The sequence below is a fragment of the Macadamia integrifolia genome, chromosome 9 (assembly GCF_013358625.1).
Source record: "Macadamia integrifolia cultivar HAES 741 chromosome 9, SCU_Mint_v3, whole genome shotgun sequence".
NCBI lineage: Eukaryota > Viridiplantae > Streptophyta > Magnoliopsida > Proteales > Proteaceae > Macadamia > Macadamia integrifolia.
This window is the reverse complement of record NC_056565.1, coordinates 11,326,942-11,346,213: the sequence shown is the minus strand read 5'-3', so window position 1 is coordinate 11,346,213 and position 19,272 is coordinate 11,326,942. Positions and strand designations below refer to the sequence as shown.

The following is a 19,272-nucleotide window of genomic DNA, read 5'->3' as shown; positions in this document are numbered from 1 at the left end:
CTACAGTGGAGATTCATGGAGGATCGATGGTCATAATTTTTTCCCCTTTAGCAAAGAACACTACTTGACCAAATTGAACTGTTAGTGTCGGTGGTCTCCTTTGTACCGCATCCATTCTAAATCCGAAAATCTGTTTTGATTGGTTGAGAGTTGTGATCATGGAATGATCTTTTGTTCCTCGGGAAACAAAGATGCCAAAGCAGGCGTTGTTTCTAACTTCTCCTACATACACCATATATCAATGTTGCAGCAAACCCAGGCACTGGAATCTCGATGGAGTACCCTTAAACATTCAAAGCAAGCCCGAAAATGTTCTTTTTCTGGGCATGGACCTGAACCTGGACCTGGAGGGGCTGTGATGTGATTTCATCGCCCTAAAATATATATATTTTTTTTTCACCTGCACGAAGCCATGAACATGAACTGATGAACGTGAACCACCTCAACAGTCCACACTTTACACCTGTAGTGGTATGTTGATCTGTGAGATGTCAATCGATGATTCATTTCTTGCAATTTGGTGTGTATTGACAAATAATAAGAGTGATTCATTAGAGATTTTTATTTATTTCTTGTAACTTTGTGGGTATAAATAAATAATTGAGTGTGATTCATCAGAGAGTTTTGTTTTTGGGTAGGGGAGGGGTTTGTTCAAGTCACCAGAGATTGAACGGCGCTTGTGCCGTTGGGTGTTCCAAGACTTGGTTTTCAAATAGAATAAGAGTAAAAAATGTCTCATGCTCCACAAATGTGACAAACGCCATCGTTGTTTCCTCGATTGACGGAAAGATTCCACTTGCTCTGTTACCTTGATAACTCAAAATCCCTGCAGCTGCAGGGCGGTCAGTTTCAGTTTTAAAATGGACTAAACTCGCATGTGGAACTAGGTTCATCAGCAGCCACCATTTTGTTACTGGGTTTTTTTGGCTTTGTGAACAGGAAATCTAGAATCAGAGTCCTTTGGAGCCAGGCATCACCATGAAACATATTTACAGTTACAAGACTAATAGTGGACGGGCACTGTGGCATCTTGATCCTGTGCCTCGAGAAGTCACATACCTGGTAAATTGCCCTGTTCAAAAGGACCAATAACCAACCAGCGAAGATGCCCAGTAATAACCAACGCTTTGAACGATCTGCATTCATTCTCATTGTCAAGAAGAGAAGATTTTAGACAAGATCGAAACACAACCGCTGGACAATTAAGGCCACATTGCAAATCCCACCAGCCACCAGCAAACAAAAGTTCAGCTGCATAATCCGTAGGAAATACCTAAATATGAACCAAGACTAAAACATGCAACGTAAATCAACTAACTCATCTACAAATCAGTTACAAATAGTATTCAATTCCACTGGCATTACATGCCCCCACCAAAAAGATCACCCAATTTCCATTTGTCAGGGCAAGTAATAGCTTTTCCTCCCCCTTCTGGGTTGAGGGTCTTTTCTTCTTTTTTTTTTCGGTTGGGAAGGGTTGGGTTTGGTGTCAGGCTAGTTACATATAATATACAAATTCAATATCTTCTTCCCAAGGTGGGTCTACTTTTTATATACATGGTTCACAATATGCGTATCAGGTTCTGGGATGCTTGAGTTTGGGAGGTCCAGAGTCGCTGCTCACATTACATCGCTTTATGAAAGAGTCGAGTGTTCCTTGCTTTGCAGGACTGCTTCTTGGCTGATTGCCTGAAACCTCCAAGGTATTCTCATGACCGTCAAGCATCTGTTGATCCAAAAATTCAGACAGGACTGCCAGAACTAAATCTACAAGAATGCATCCATCCAACAGGCAAAAACTGGAAAACACAAAAAGGTGATAGGCCAATATGGCTTCATTGAAACCAACACTCCCGGTAATATAAATCAGAAGCAGCATTTAGTAGTAGTGCTTTCATTTAGTCCACTACAACTAATAATACTTGTTTCAGGAGTTCGGCTCATTTTAAAACCACCCAACCATCATGGAATTAGGTTTACCAATTTCTGGGATCCATCAGTCACCTTTACCATCATCATGAAATAAAGGTGGAGAGATCAGAGAAATGGAAGATGAAAAGGAGAAATATTGGACGTAAAGGAAGAAATGGATTTACTATTTCAGAATCAAAGAAATTAGAACTTTCTACTTCCAGACCCAGCAGTAGGAGCCTCATACAGTGGGTTGCTCTATAGAACTTTCTACTTCCCCTATTTTTTATATTTGAGAAAAGGATGCATGGCAACTACTCAAATATAGCTTCAGGTACCATCAAGTGCACCTGGTTAACTCCACTCCACTCCAGAATGATTTAGTGGTGGTTCTTTCAACTTTCATATTATTTCAATAAAAACTGAGCCCAAGTCCAAAGACAAATAAGTTCCATACAAAATAAAGCTTTCCTCTTGAGTAGAAAGCTTCAGTGTGGTGCCACATGGAAATGTCATATTGATAGACCATATTACACTGGAAGACAATATTGGTGAGCATGAGAGTAACTAATGAGCCACTTCTACAGATCAGGCAGGGATTATCATGATCGGTTTCTTCTGCCGATCAGGCAGGAATGGATCTTTCCAAGGTGAGATATTTTTAGATAAGGTGGTGACGCAACATGCACAGCACGGGGAAGAGCATAATGGGCAGTATTTCAGACATCCTTGCATGGAGTAACAGATAATGGATATTAATTTGCCATGACTGTGGCTGTGACAGTCAGAGAAGTTTTAAAATCACGGGGAAGGGCTTCATAAGTTAAACCAGACGGTGCAAAATGAGATTTGAAGTGAATACGAATTTGATGGCAGAAAATTTTCTATATTTGTTTAAGCCTCTTATTCCTCAAGTGAAAGGTTCTTCATATGTTCTGGAGAGTTCTGCACTCACCTGAACTCATTTGGAACCAGTCAGGAAGAACAACAATTCGGACTGATGCGGTATCAGGCATGGTGAATCAATATATATTGGTCATGCCTGGTGGTAGACTCCATGGTTGTGCATGCATTGCTGCAAGCAGGGGAAAGAACGGAGTGACACTGCAGTGTCATTGATATTTGGGAAGTTAGAGATTCTCAAAGGAAGAACACAAACGTGCATGACATCCATGCTGGGGTGGAACACTCTGGCAACAACTAAGGTGGTATTTCCCAACTATGAACTCTGCCACTGTGATACCAAGCTGGGGTGTCATTGGTTTCTTCACGAGGGAACTCTATTAATTGGGGTTTCAAAGAGGTTAAAATCACTTAAGTTCCGTGCATAAGCGGCACTACCAATTCAGTCCTTGTCTTTGGTGTGTCCTTCTATCCCTACTGTCATAGGTCACAGAATCAATCACATCACAATCAGGTAAAAAGATGATTCCCATTTTCATTTCATAATGGTTGAAATGTCATTAATCTTTAGTATTGACAGCTAATGACATTGCCCATTGTGCCCCTCTTCTGCCTTTATTGTTTAAGCTCCTTTCAGCACTTAACTTGAAAGTTGGAAATAGTAATTCCAGCATGTCTTATGTGCATGACTCCAGATAATATTTTCAAATCTGAAAGAAAGAAACAAGACAAGAGAGAGAGAGAACCTGGCCCAGATTTTCCAACTTGCTCTGAACGACATCCCTGCAATGCGAAAAACACAGAGTAACACAACACAAATTGTCATCAAGACATATGTCAAAACACCTCCCCCTACAAATTGGGATTTGCTCGTAGTGGTTCTCCACAGTTAAAGGAAAATTCATCTTTCACAATAAAAAATTGGAAACAAGCATACCAGATTATGTCATCAACTGTATCATTTGCAAGCAAATAGTAAACATTGACTGATGACACCTACCAATACAAACAAAAGATATCAGCACTAAATAAGTTTAAACATCATCTAGCAATTGAAAAAAAATCATGGAAACTCATTATCACTCTTACATTAACTGTCAATGGATTAGCCAACCCAATATAATCACCCCCACCCTAGAGAGAGAGAAAGAGAGAGGAATGTTCGGTAATCCTGATTGCGCAACCCACCGAAAAGGCGAAAACTCCTGCCATATTGCTAATTATACTTTTCAGAATGTAATCTGTATTTTGACTCCACCCAAGCCCGGATAAAGGAGTGTTGGTATGTTAAGTTAGCATCCTGCATCGTAAAAACTTTTGCCAAATCTTTTTAGGGTATAAATCCTAAGCGTCCTAATGCTTGGGTATAAACCTCCCAGAGACCTGAAACAACGAGCTTAGAGAGGTAAAGTCTTGCGTGTTTCAACACTAAGGCATAAGTCTCCCAGTGACCTAACAATGTAAGACCTAAACTCTTGAAATTAAGGTTCAAAACTCTTATCAGTTAAAGTCAAGGTAGGCAGTGGCCCCTCAATCACGTTAACAAGCCTTCGCTTGAACTGAGCCCAACCCTTTCAAAGAAGGCTAAAGGTAATAAGCCCATGCTCATGACCCAGACCATAGCAAGGTCGACAACCATCAGCCCTGTATACCTTTGGTCATAAGGTAAAGCACGTGAGCAAAGGCATGAAACTCGTTGTCAAAACTAACGTATAAATTTTAAGCAACCAGCACGGCAGAGGTAAAGCTTTGGCTTAGTTGAGTTATGCCATCTCCATGAAACGAGAAAGCAAGAAAAGAGAGGAGAAGGGTATCAAATCAGCCACGAAGCGTTTCATTGACAATAGAGAGCTACAATCAACACTCTCCAACTCTACTTTGAAGCTTATACAAAGTCTAGTGCAAGGAAAGTTACAATCAGCATTCTGACTCCGCTTAAAGCAAGAAGGAAAGGAAAAACATCCCACTACTCCGACTCTATTCAGACTGAAAGGAGTAGGGAGTATCTGATATAAAATCAGCTCTCCAATAAGCGATCACCATGTGGCAGTAGATCAACTGTAGAGGCACGAAATCAAGCCTAGCACACGATCGACCTAAAGCTATAGGGAAACCATTGAGGTATGGAATCAAACCACACAAGCGTCAAGATACGACTCGACCCTCCACGTTATGAATCTCAATGACTCACCATTAATGACGGCTACAACGGCCATGACATTCGATTACGGAGCAGTGCCCTAGCACACCATCAACCTCTCCTACATGCATTCTGGTCTACAGTGACATGCAGCAACACCAACCTTGTCTACGTGAACTCTGGTCCACGTAACTAGTGTGACCTCGGGACTATGTGAACCCAAGCTACTCCTCCATCCTATATAAACGAACAGTACCCCAATTACAAAAAAAGTCAAACTCTCTTCAATAAGCCCAAAACCCTTCTATTTCCGAACTCTTACTGCTGTTTTGCCCGGAAAACTGACTTAGGCATCGGACAGTCCCAACCGGACTCCGCTCACATCACCTCTCCTTCCTCTCTTTCTTTGACTCTGTGTGTGCAGGAAATCCGCTCAATTTCCACCATAGTTTTTAAGGCGGTAAGGCGACGTAGGCGTTTGAGGGTCTTTCGGAGCGCTTTAGTGATAAGACGGGCATAAAGCGTCGCCTTATCAACTAAAGCGTTCCTGTGTAATTTTTTTATAGAACCAATCTATTTGGCTCAAATCCTAGCTGAATCCTATTACTCATATGTTAAATAAATATTAAGGGTTCATATTCATACCAATGTAAGATATTCATCAAGAAAACAAATCAATAAAGTGAATAAACTAAGTTCATCTTCATCAATCATTAATCATCAATCATCAATCATTAATCATATTAACATATAATATAAATACATAATTATGAAACAAAATTATAAATATAAAGAAAAGAAGACATAAAAAATACAAGTATTTATTATACTTACCTCTATGATGCCAAAATGAGTGCCTAAGCCCTAAGGTCATCCACTATATTTCTACTCCTGTCAAATAAGAATGAAGCTCACCGCTGCCAGAGCAAAATGGTTGCGTGGATCAGTGGTTCTTCCTTGATTCCTTCTCTCAAAGCCCTTTCTTAAAACCCTTAACAAAATCCAAACCCTGTTTGTGAATTGGGTTTTTATTTTGTTTGTATTATTTTTTGTGGAGTAAAGTTGATCCCATACATCTCAAGTGTTAACAAAACTATACACCTACCAATAAAAAAATCTATATTTGGAATCTTCATCAAGTAATTTTAAAATGTTTTTTAAAAAAAAAAACCCATAAGGCGCCACTTCACATAAGGCGGAGCACTGCCTTATCATCTCTAGACCGCATCAGCGCTTTAAAAACTATAATTTCCACAGCAACAATATTCAAGGGTGTTTTACGTTCCTAAAAGGAGTTTTAGTTTTCGTTTTAGTTTATATCATGGTTTAATTTAATTTCAGAAATAATGGAAGCTTTAATGTGTGAGAGTGAATTTCAGTAAGTTTGGATAAAATCTTTTTACTCTTCAAAGAAGGATTATTTGATATTTTGAATAAATAAAAATCTCCTTAATAAAAAATGGAGTTAACCTACTTAGGTCTTCAATTAACATAAATATACAATCTTATGCTCTATTTTATGCCATGTACTTCAGGCCACAGACCAGCGCAAACCCAGCCCAACCCACATATTCTGGATGGGCTGGGCAATGGCTCACTGGCATGGGCTTTCCTCTGGCCTAAGCACCAGCCTAGGCCCGAGCTATATTTTGGTGGGCTGCGCCAGGGCTTACCTTGGCCCGTCCTTAAGTCGGCCCATGCACACCTTAACAACCTCTTAACTGGAAATTAGACCACAGTTGTTCAGGCGATTTGAAAACGACAAGACGACCGCCTATACGTGCATTAATGACTATATATAATATAGCAATGATAATTTATATAACTATGTTTATATGCAACATAGAATCCATATTAATGCAATATGAAATTATTATTCTAGTAATGGCCTAATAGGTGAAAACAAACATATAATAAACAAAGCATATGATATAATATAAGCACATCCATCATAAAATAAAGCAATAAACATAAATCAATGGAAAATTGTAAAGTGTAAACAAAGAGTGTTGTTGTCTTGGACGCATGAAAGAGCTAGGACGGCTACGCGACGCTTTGGCACTATGAATTAGAATATTAGATAATTAACAAACCAAACAAAAGATCCAAGCCATCTAGTCGATAGGCTTAAAACCAGGTCAGCTGGGACATGGAAATTTTATATGGCTGGAAAGTCCATTACATCTGGTAGATAAGCATATCAGATAGGTCAATTTTTGCAATTTCAATATCCAACATCTGATCACCAATTGACAGTCCCTAATCAATGCACAGATGGGAGACAAGTACAGATGAGATGAGTGGTAACACTTGTAAATGAAAGTCACTCACCTGTTCCAATCATGCCAAGTCTCAAAAGTATTTAATGCAGTGCTAATCTTGAACCAGGGAATTCCAGTGGAAGATTAACTTGCAACTGGTCCGAATAAGAACCAGATTAAGAAAAAATTGAATAACTCAAATCAAACCAAATTTTATATGTATACAATTCTGGTAGATTGCTCTACTCAGTCAGCATAACAGGTCTACCAAAGATGATCAAAGACTGACAGACAGATTCAGAGATAGGAAGTTATGGTCCTGGGAGTAGGAAAGTTGGAAAGGTGCAGAATTTGATGGGCAGGTCTATAGGGTTTCAGGTCAGGAAATAGCAATGCACTAACAATCAGATGAAGATTAACCAAAGAGCAGAAAACAAAAATAAAAACCAAGTTTCAGAAATCAGGATTGAAGAATTTTAATAAGAGAAGGATTTTTGAAATTGATGGATAATGCAGGTCTAAGAACAGATGTTACAGATCAGAAACTATATTAGAATTCAACAATAGCAATAGAACAGCAACCTGAAACTAGATCTAGAAAATAAGTACTATATATATATATATATAAGAAAAATTATAAACAAGAGAAGAGAATTGTTAAGGTGACAGTGCCCAGGCCTTTTTTTTTATATAGAGATTAAGTGACAAAGATGGCATGCTAGCTAAGGCTGACTCAAGGCCTAATCTAGCATGTGCTACAAGTGGAACATGTGGTTACAATGAATCTAGACATATTACAGAAATAAAGGAATAAACCAAACCGGTCCAATTCTTTAACAATATATATATAGTAGCAGCAGGACTTTTACTTTTAATTGGAAGGATCAGATTTTGAAACCAGAACTGTAACTAGAACTTGAAACAAAAGCTCAGAATAGCAAACAGAAGAACAATAAAGCAGAATTTCAGAAATTAACCTTGCAATGATGTAATCATTGGAGGAAAAGAAGAGGAGAAGAAATCAGGTTTGGGATACCAATCCAGTATGCCAAGCTCAACTGCTCTGAAACTCTTTAAAAACTCATACTTTACTCAAATCATCTCCAACTGACGGGAAGAATTACATATTGAAAACCTTCTAAATTCTTAAATTGACTCATTAAAGGACTATTAAAAACCTTTTCAAATCTTAAATCGACTCATAGAAGGACTGTTAATCAGTCTCTTATACTGAATCAAAGTAAATAGACACAAAATAGAACTCTTCAAAGCTATTAAGAATCCTAATCTAACTCAAACACTGACTACTAATCCCCCTATATTAACTTTACCCCCACTTTATGGGCTTATAAATTAGGCCCATTAACATTGAAACCCAAGAAAATAAAATGCCCAGTCTATAATATAACTACCCAAAGCTTGTTTTCAGCCCATTGAACTACCGCCAGCTCTTTATAGACCTCCATACGAGATGACAATGATCCAACTGCTGGCCTCCATAAAAGATGACAATGATCCAACAACTCCAATCCAACTGCATCAGTATTGCTTTGCAACTTGTGCTTCTACATCATTAATGATGGTTCTAGGGTGCAATAAGCCAGGTCCATTCGATTGGAAGTCTTCAATCTTCAGAAAATTCCTTAGACTAAGTACTAAACTGTGCCTCATCAATATTTGTCAATCTAGCCAAAGGCTCATGTCTATCTCTTTTCTTCAATCTTCAGAAAATTCCTTTCACTAAGGTACTAAACTGTGCCTCATCAATATTTGTCAATCTAGCCAAAGGCTCAAGCCTATCTCACAAGAAGCAAGTGTGGTTTAACCCTCAGGTCATGATGAGATGATCTGAAAACTTGCCATGTGCCAGTCCAGCACATATTGATGAATAAAACTAAACAGGCAGGAATCATTCTTTTGCCTCCTTAATTGTACTTCTATTACCTGGCCAATCCGATGAGCACGATCTTCTGCTTGAATTATGTCACCTGGAGTCCAAGACAGTTCAGCAAAGATGACTGTGCTTGCAGCTGTCAAGGTTAGACCAACACCTCCAGCTTTAATAGATAGCTGTGTGAGCAATATTTGCAAAAAGAAACCTTAAAATTCAGCCCTCACTGGATGAATCTCAGTATTTCGATTTCACCAAAAAGGTGAAAATTAACAATAAAACGTCACAAAATGCCATACCACTGCTGCCTTGATATCATCTTTCTCCTGAAAATCTGAAACTAAAGCTTGCCTAGATGATGCTGGAGTTCCACCGTCAATTCGAATGCAACCCACTTTCTTCTTCTAGAAATTTGGTAATTATATATCAGAACTGATCAATATAAACAAAGCTAAGCAAAATCAAGGTGGCCTTACAAGAAGGAACTGGATTATTGAATTGATCATGGGCTGATGGTGCGCAAATATTAGAAACTTGCAACCTGCCTGCAACAAGTAGACAACAATATTAGAAATCAAAGCAGGCTAATTCATTTGCGGCCATGTCTGATTGCTGTGAATGATTTCAAAGTGTGTACTGCACTTCGGTAGTTAAAGATCCGTCAACTTTTCAACCATTAAGAAAAAGAGAGAGTTAAACAAGAAATGTAAAAGAACAACAATTACCTCAATGACAGTTCCAAGGTAGTCTAGAACTGCTGGAATCTTTGCTTCTGCAGAATCAGTATAGATCTAAATCCAAGATGATGACAAAAGCAAGACAGTCATTAGTTAAAGAGCTACAACTACAATGAAAAAAGCGAACAATAGATTTTGTTGGCTGATGCAGAGGGTGCAACATTCTGTGTATAGATATTTAGCACAAATATGCACATCGACCTAAATAGCTTGCTTTGAGACACAAACCTATAAATCCTAACATCCCCCCATTGTGCACGGAAAGATGTCTACTTAATTCCTGTGACAATCATGTCAACCAACATGAAACCAATGGTTAAGCTGTCATATCTGCTCCATGGCCTGAGGTTCAATCATCCCAAGTTTCAAAAAAACTGGCTGTTAAGAGGCTAGTTGGAAGTAACTGACAGAATACAAGGCCCAGCCTCCTGCTTATGGAGATCATGCATTTCGGTTAAGAGGTGACATCCCTGGCTCATCAATAGAAATTGCTATAGCCAGCTCCTAGAAATCCCAAACAAGATGGCAGATCACCTTGCAAGAGACGTGATGATAAGTATAAGTGGGAGGCACTGCCCTAACAGAGTAGGGGGTTACTTTTTTTGGGTTTTTGGTCAGAAGTTGGCTCTCTCTTGTACCGATTGTACCTCTCTGCTTTTGGCCTTCTAAATAAGTACGCTACGCTTTAAAAAAATAATGATAAAAAAGAGAATATGCTGGTTACATATGTCCCCCTTATGTTACAATGTGTTTTACTCGTACTCCCTGGATTTTCAATGTTCATTAATGCACATGCAGTTGAGAGCTACTTGGACTATATTTCCAAAAATAGCTATCACCCTTTGCTCGAAGGGTGCCTTGGTTGCCTTGTTGGTATTGCCTTGACGTCCAGGCACCCTCCAATGCCTCGGTTTTCCAAAAGTAGTTCTCATTTAGTTTGCATCTCTAAATACTGTTACTAAATAGCGTGAATCATAGCTGTAAGACTAATAAAAGGGCATGAAAGCTATTCAAACTTTATATATCCATTTTTCATAGGTCAGACTTCAAATATCACTGTACCTAAATTCCTTTCACCAAGTGAAAAGATTTAATTTTCAAAGAAAATTGCCTTTAAATACAAATTCATGTGAGGATTCACATACCTTATTGATTAGATTCTTCTGAGAAAATTTAAGTGATTCTATCTCCTCCTTGGATTCGCAGCACTTAATTTTGTTTTTTACACCTTCCAACTACAAGAAAAACATCAAAAGAGTAACAGGAGTATCTACATAGAACACCATAGCGCATGAGAAACAAAAGCCTATAGGAGCCTAAGGATTTTGGGTCGAGGATCATGAAATATGGTCTATATTTGAGTTGGCAATGTAATATTTGTTCTCCTTTTCTTGCGCACCCCTTCCCTCTGGAGATTCAGCACCTTTTGAAATGCATTACTTGTTTTAGTTGCTTAAGCTCCTTTTGAAATTCCATTTGAAGAAGGAAGAAAAAAAAAATCTGCTTCTAAATTGTTCAAACAAGACAAATTTGGAGGAAGTTTTGTGGTGACTGCAAGGGACTTGAAGGGTTAAGTTACCTCACGAAATAGAGCATTAATTTGCTTCATATCCTTTTCAGCCAAATCTAGGAAGACCTGGGCATAAGGACAAGGTTTATAAATGGTAACATGCAAACCAAATAGATAACTGTTATGCAACCGCTCCTTCCAAAAACAATGTAAATAAACTGATATGCATGCATAATTGCTCATTAGAAATGCAATCAGAAGGAAGAAAAACAAATCAATGCATTGCAGATTTGCAATGAATCAGGAGAAAACAAATCAATTCATTGCCCTAGTACCATATTTGTCACGGCATCTAGGCGAACCAAGCCATTTTCAGTCCATCCCATTTAAAACTACATTCAGCCCCATCAGCCCATGGTAAGCCCAACCTTTAAATAGAAGAAAACCAAACTAAATCTCCATAGTTACTGGCAAATGCCACTTACTAACATGTCTTGATTTTGAAGTTCATGCCTACCAAATAAGTTTAGTATTACTAGGTGATTTATAAAATAGTAGGAAAGCTTTCTAGATGATCATTTTCTTTCTCTTTTTTTTTTAACCTGTCATTAAGCTCAACCTGTAGTTAAGTTTAATTGAGGGTCAAAGTTACTTACAATATAAGTAAATACTAAATAGCACCTACAAAGATGCCCACATGTCAGAACTTACATAAATTTCTTTAGTGGCAGAACTGGAATGAAGTCCAATTTCTTCTCAGTTACTATTGGATTACATCAGGGATCAGATTTATGATGCAGATTAATAACCACAATAGGCTTGTTTTATTAGGAATAAGCCTAGGGTTGGGATGTATATGTGTTGGGCCTTCAGTCCATGTGGTTTGGTTGTCAAATCCAGTCCTACATTAAGTGGTATCAGAGCATGGCTGAGAACAACACCCCCATCCTTGCTTCTCTTATGGAGATGTTACAAAACTGAAGACTGAGATGAAGGCTGAACAACAAGCCTTACGGACTGAATTAAAGGCTGAATTGAATGCCAAGTTGTTGAATGAAGAGACCCCACTACAACATCCTATTGGTGATTCACGTACAACAACCGAAGTGGAAACACCATTGAATGTAGTTGCTCGGCTAACTAACCGGAGAGCAAACCCTAATCTAAGAGCACCACAGAGGGCTCCGGTAACACAACCTACTTTTAAAGAACATGTAAGAGGATACTTTGAGACTGAGTGTCCCGTGCAACAGAGGTACTCTAGAGATTCACAGAAGGTCAAGCTCAACCTGAAGGAGTTTGATGGGAGACATGACCCCCAATTGTTCTATGATTCGATAGTTGCTTTAGATGATTATTTTGATTATTATGACTTGCCTGAGGAACGGAAGATGAAACTAGCTCGTCCAAAACTAGTTGGGCTGCTCGTGATTGGTGGAGAACCTATGAGCCAGAGTTGGAAGACTGTGGTAGAGAACCTACTAGTTGGGAGGAGATGAAGCTTGAGCTATCAGATAAATACTTGCCACGCAACTTCAGAGCTCACATACAAGACCAGTTGAACTCTCTTCGTCAAGGGTCTATGACTGTTGCCGAGTATATGAACAAATTTGATGCATTTTATTCTCGCACAGGCATTAGGGAGAATGAGAGGCAATTACTTTCCCAGTTTTGACTGGGATTGCGAGCTGAAATTAATAGGGGAATTGGTGTTGCCAATGTGTATACAGTGAGAGATTGCTTTGACAAAGCTCTTCGAGTAGAGGAACTTATAGCACATCCAGGTAGAAGGTTTGGTTACCAAGCTGGGGAGGTCAAGAAAATTTTTCCAGCCACTAAACCTAACACCTTAGCACCCCCAAGAGCCACAGTTCCTCTAGGTGAAGTGAGGATACATCTATTCAAACCAAAAGAACTTGAAGTCAAGGTTCACATTAAAGAGATAGTTCTTGAAGCTTCAAAGACAGAAGGTCAAGAGATAGAAGATTCCACTAAAGAGTTCTACATTGAAGAGAGCATAATAGACAAGGTTCAAGCCGTGGAAGATGAGGTAGTAATTGAAAGCACTCCACAACAAGTCTCTGAGATTCATGATGAGAAAGAAGAGTTTGTTCCAATCCTTGATGAGAAGGTTACCAACATTGACTACTCTATGCATACAACATTCACAGTTGGTTTTGATTCAGAGGTCGAACATACAGAGTTTGTTATGCCATCATGGTTCTTTGAAGAGAAAGCTCCATGCCTTGAAGACTACCTTCCGAAAGTCTACAAGCAACTTGAATCTGTTTGGGAACGTTTATGGCTGCTATTCACATGTTGTTCCCACCTCATCACTACAAAATTTGAGGACGAATTTTTCCAAGATGGGGAGAGTTGTTGCAGATTAATAACCAAAATATGCTTGTTTTATTAGAAGTAAGCCTAAGGGTGGGTTGTATATGTGTTGGGCCTTCAGTCCATGTGGTTTGGTTGTCAAATCCAGTCCTACATTAATTTAAGCCCATATTTGTTTGCACTAATCATAGATGAGCCGAATTATGGAGATCAACCTTCTAATCAAAATGTTTTAAGATAAGTAAAACAAAAACAGAGTATATGGTGTGTAGCAATAAGATTGCAAGTGGGATGGTAAAAATTGATGATACAAAGAAATCGCAATAAAAAAAATTTAGGTACTTCGGTTCAATCATAAATAAAACAGAAGAAATAGAGGATGATGTTGCACAAAGAATGAAAGTAGGTGGACAATGTGGAAGGGTTGTCCGAAGTACCATGTGATCGACATATTCCTTTAAAACTCAAAATAAAAATTAATCGGACAGTTATACGTCCGACAATGATATATAGAGCTGAATGTTGGGAAGTAAGAACTAAGAAACATATTAACAAACTTAGTGTAGCTGAAATGAGGATGTTGAGATGGATAAGTAGTAAAACTAGAAAAGATAAAATAAGGAATGAACAAATTAGAGCTAATTCACGAGTAGCTCTAATACATGATAAGTTGAGAGAGCCGTTTGAGGCACATGGACATGTGCAACGTAGGCCTTTGAATGCTCCACTACAAGGGTGATTTGATTTAGATTGAGGGAGCTAAAAGAGCTACGGGTGGACCTAAAATGACTCTAGGAAAGGTGGTGAGGAAAGACATGCATAGTTTAGGACTATTAACAAGGTATGGCTTTGAATGCAGATTGGAGAATGTTGTGTTGAGTTGATTCAAGAAGTTCTCAATTAATGATTCTAAGGTTCTACTCTTCTGCTCAACACAATGAATTTGTTGTCATGCATTACATTGACCCATTTCTATAGACAACCAAGTCCACTTTTCCATTACACAATTTATGTTGTGGATCACCTGGTCATAGCCATTTGGCTCACATCAAGTTTTTATTGTATCCAAGTATTGAATGTCTAACAAGTAACAAGGGGATGGTTTAGCCCTGGACAGCAGCTACAAAACAGGATTTTAGAGAGGGAACATGAATAGTTATCTATGTTTCTCCCAAAGCCTTCATATTCAGGGAAGCAAGGGATAGAAGAAGATTATTTTGGAGAGCTTTATTGTTGAAAATCTTGGATAGCCTTTTGAAGGTTGCAAGGAAATATAAAGCCCAATGTTGTACAGTTTATTATTATGATAACAATGTGTGCCACATGTGCAGTAAGATAGTCCACATATCTTCCTAATTTTTGAACTTCAATCTAATTTATCTATAATATTACCAGAAACAGAGAAACTAAGATATCTTTCTATTTTGGAGTGTGATTTCTAAATCAAGGTGCAACTGCCATAACCCCATGAGGAAGCTTAGGTTCTTCCTCTTCCCCTCCTATTATTTCCAGAATTCTTCTACAATTATATCAAATTAAAACCCTGATTCACTAGGCCAATGTGCTATTGACAGAAAGAAGGTAAAAATTTTCAAAAATTAATATTTATTCTAGCTTTGTAATAGTGAATTTCAATGTTACATGATCTTCGTGAATGTGGAAGCATCAATGAACATTAACAAACCAAAACAAAAGAGTTCCAGTTCTTTTTTTCTTTCTTTCTTTCTTTTCTTTTCTTTTCTTTTTCTTTTTTTTTTTTTTTAATACAAAATTCATTACCAAGAAGAAAAGAAACTTACAACCCCTAGAAAGGGGCAGGGGAGAGAAAAACAAGCCCAAACTCAGAGGGAAGGAACAATCTTGATGATGGATCTAGGCAGCTCCAAGGAGTTAACAATATGACAATTCCTAAGGGAGGGGTTACAAGAAGAGATCCGAGAAATCTTTGCCTTGACATCGAAGGAGATGGAACCCCAAATCTTATCCAGAGAGCGAGAATTGGAGGTCCATTTTCTATGCTTTCTTTCCGTCCAGATCTGATTGATAGTAGCGCAGAGGGCGAGCTTACCCACGAGATCACAAATTGATTTTCCCTGAAAAGTCATATCCATCCAGATCCAATCTCTATGGAGAGGGAGGATTCTTCTATTTGCCGGCCAGCATTTGGAAAGGATCCCTTTCTAGATGGAGTTGGAGACAGGGCAGGCGAAGAGGAGGTGCTCAATGTCTTCTGGCTCATTGCCACATAGGATACACATAGGATCAGCAGGAATGCCCCTTTGAATGAGGAAAGATTGCGTAGGCAAGGAGTTGGTGAGTGCTCTCTAGGCCGTGAAGCTCTGTTGGGAGATGTGGTGCCAGAACCATATGAGTCTATGCCAAGGAGTGACTGGCCCATGAGTCCTGACAAACTCCCAAGTAGCCTTGGATGAGAAGAGCATTGAAGCAGAACAGCCAAAGGATAGTACCATATCTTTGCCTCTGATGCCAGAATGATTGGCAAAGAGTTCCAGATATCAGCAAGATGGCTCTGGCTCAAGGATTGAGCCAGGGGGGACCAGTTGCCACATGTGATAATATCTGCCAAAAGGGAAAACTTGGATAAGCCTGAGTTGTAGATGTTTTTGGCACTAATAGTATGGAAAAGGATTCCTTTGGGTTGCCATGGGTCGAGCCAAAGATAAGTATCAGCCCCATCACCTATGTGAGAGGAGATAGCTGAAGAGATAGAGTGGCTGATATCAATGATCCTTCTCCATACCCAAGAAGCATTCGCAGGGGTTTTCACTTTCCAAAAGGAATCAAACTTAAGAAGCTTCGAATACACCCAATCAACCCATATACTTCCTTTCTTTGAAACAATCTTCAAGCTAGCTTGATGATACCCGCAAGATTAATATCCTTGATCATTCTCAAACCCAAGCCTCCTTCAGCTTTAGGAAGACAAACAGCAGCCCAGCTAATAGGGCGAAGAAATCCAGAGCACTTCACTTCTTTTCCACAGGAAAGAGGCAAAGATGGATTTAAGCTAGGAGATCATGGAATCCGGCAGCCCATAGATACCCGACCAGTAAATGTAGGAAACTTGAAGGACAAATCTGATGAGCTCTAACCGGCCAACAAAGGAATAAAGCTTTCCTTTCCAGAGTTGAAGGTGTTTCCTAATGAGGTCGAGCATAGGAGTGCAATGATGGGCAGAAAGCCTAACCGGAATAAAGGTGAGCCCAAGGTACTTCACCGGAAGATGACCTATAGAGAACCAGTTTGATCAAGAAGGGAAGCTTTGGCAGAATCTGAGATCCTAGCTAAGAATATGAGGGACTTAGTAGGGTCGATGCGGAGCCCAAACATAGCAGCAAATTGGTTTAAGTAGATCATAATGTTCTGAAGAGAGGAAGGGTCGGCTTTGGAGAAAATCATCAAGTCATCTGCAAAGGCAAGGTGAGTAAGCTTAATAGCTTTATCCTTGAGGATGGTAGAAATAAAATTCTGAGTGGCCACTTGCAAACTTCTGGAGAGGACTTCCATGGCCAGGCAAAAGATGTAGGGAGAAAGAGGACATCCCTGTGTGATTCCCACAGAAGAGAAGTATCCATCCAGGATACTGTTCACCAAGACAGATGGTTCCATCAAGCATATCAGTCAATGGACACAGTATTTATGAAATCACCATTACTCCAAGTTCCGCATGCCTAAGCATACAGGGTGAACATGGACTCTTGGAAAGTTAGTCAATGCTATAATGAGACTCAAGATATTTATATGATGACATCATGTCTACAGGTTTACATTGCTTTTGTCTCAATTGCTGTAGTATTCAGGTCAACCACACCAACCTGGAAGGTTGCTCCTTTTTATTATTGCTTTTATTGTACCCACTAAACTGAACGAAGAAACACCATGGTTTCATATGGTTATTCAGGACAGGAAGTAACTTAAACCAAGGCATCAATAAGAAACAGGATTCGCTTAATTGACAGAAAGGGTATACTATTGTAGACAGAAAACTGCTATCTGAAATGTAGTGACATGCGATAAAAATGCCTGAATGTCCCACAGTCAACAATATGATCTGTCCATTTGTAGCAAGCTCAGCAAGACAGGAAATTAGAGATTAAGAAAAACACAATGTAGCACGGTACCTGTTGTCTGCGCTTTATCGGAAGCTCAGAAAGAACATCTTTCTTAAGCCTGCGAATCATAACAGTTGCTTTCATCAAAGTGTGAAGCTCCTCATGGTTACTTGCACCTTGGTATATTCCAAATATGCCCTGGAAATGAAAAAAAAAGGGTTCCAGCTCTTGATATAGTAGCAAGAATACTGGATTTCGAAGAGGTTTCAAGCACAGAAATAGGGAATCAAACTTACACCCTTGCAATATCGGTTTCCATACTCATGAACATTTTTGTATACATCAGGACATAATGCTTCCAACTGAACAAAAGCAAAATTAACGTGAATTACAAAGATAAAATAAATTCGCCTAAAAAATAAATTAAAGCAAAACATAACACCTCATAATTCTAGAATAACATTAGAAAGGAACCTGTTTGAACAGCTCGATTGGCCGTGATAAGGCTGGAGTCCCACTAAGCAAAATTGCATATTGAGCTTTCTAAAAGATCATATAATAAAGCGTTATTAATAATGTGAGCACCTGAAAATAGAGAGAGAGAGAGAGAGAGATGCAATGTTGTTTATCAAAGCATTTTGCACAGGACGGTCCAGTCCTAACCCCTAGATAATTCTGAACCCAACGCAATGCCCATCAGATAGACTGCAAAGAATCAATGTAATAATCTTAGCATTATCAAATCCTCCATTTTTCCAAAGCAATTGGCTTAGAAGGATCAAAGACAGAAGGTTGGGATTCAAAACCATCTATATAACCCCACATTCCTCTCCCTTCCACTAAAAACTGAAATTGAAACCACCAAAAACAATATTTAGTGCCATTGAATTTGACAGACAACATCTCAAATTTCTCCATTATGAAGAGCAAAGAAAACAACAACAGAATCAAAGAATCCAACATAGCATTCAATAGAGGGTGCAAAGTGATGCAGATACGGCTGCCCTTTCTTGGTTGGACCAGCATGACCGGCTTTGGAAGCCAAGAGCTAAGAAGAACCGGTCCAGCCCAGGATTTTGGTCCAACAAGGGTTGGAAATAAAATTAGTAGTTTACTTAGTATTTTATTTCATGCTTTTAGTTTCCAGACTTGAACGTAGGAGTAGGATTTACTTTCTTGCTTTGGGTTTCTTTTTATAGTTGTTTCCTAGTTTAGGCTAGTTTCCATTTCAGTTAAGTTTCTAATTTCATGTTCCTATTTTCCTATATATTAGTTGTAATCGATTGAAGATTTAGAGAACAATTTGATTATTGAATGAATGTGTGAGTGTGATCCTCCTTTTCCCCTTCTCTACTCTGATTTCCCCTCCCTTCCCTAAGGGTTCTCCATCAACTTGGTATCAGAGTCGAAGGATCTTATTCCTTCCCCATCTTTCTTCTTCCCTTCCCATTCTCTGTGTCTGATTCCACCGATACTGAGAACACAGTGAAAAAAAAAAAAGAAGTCGAA

The 19,272-nt window shown here is 38.9% G+C and overlaps 1 protein-coding gene across 1 annotated transcript in view; it reads right to left on the bottom strand.

Annotated features, from left to right (window-relative positions):
• Nucleotides 1–1,291: 1,291 nt before the first annotated feature.
• Nucleotides 1,292–19,272, bottom strand: part of LOC122089504 (SWI/SNF-related matrix-associated actin-dependent regulator of chromatin subfamily A-like protein 1) — a 58,113-nt gene continuing 40,132 nt past the window's right edge. Inside the window, exons 13-24 of the mRNA XM_042659261.1 lie at nucleotides 18,238–18,306; nucleotides 18,060–18,125; nucleotides 17,833–17,961; nucleotides 11,423–11,479; nucleotides 10,989–11,078; nucleotides 9,832–9,897; nucleotides 9,583–9,651; nucleotides 9,406–9,510; nucleotides 9,160–9,285; nucleotides 3,752–3,810; nucleotides 3,561–3,597; nucleotides 1,292–1,726 (exon numbers count right to left, since the gene is read on the bottom strand). Of these exons, the coding sequence (XP_042515195.1) occupies nucleotides 1,577–1,726; nucleotides 3,561–3,597; nucleotides 3,752–3,810; nucleotides 9,160–9,285; nucleotides 9,406–9,510; nucleotides 9,583–9,651; nucleotides 9,832–9,897; nucleotides 10,989–11,078; nucleotides 11,423–11,479; nucleotides 17,833–17,961; nucleotides 18,060–18,125; nucleotides 18,238–18,306 (1,023 nt within the window). The 3' untranslated portion in view covers nucleotides 1,292–1,576. The remainder of the gene's footprint in view (nucleotides 1,727–3,560; nucleotides 3,598–3,751; nucleotides 3,811–9,159; nucleotides 9,286–9,405; nucleotides 9,511–9,582; nucleotides 9,652–9,831; nucleotides 9,898–10,988; nucleotides 11,079–11,422; nucleotides 11,480–17,832; nucleotides 17,962–18,059; nucleotides 18,126–18,237; nucleotides 18,307–19,272) is intronic.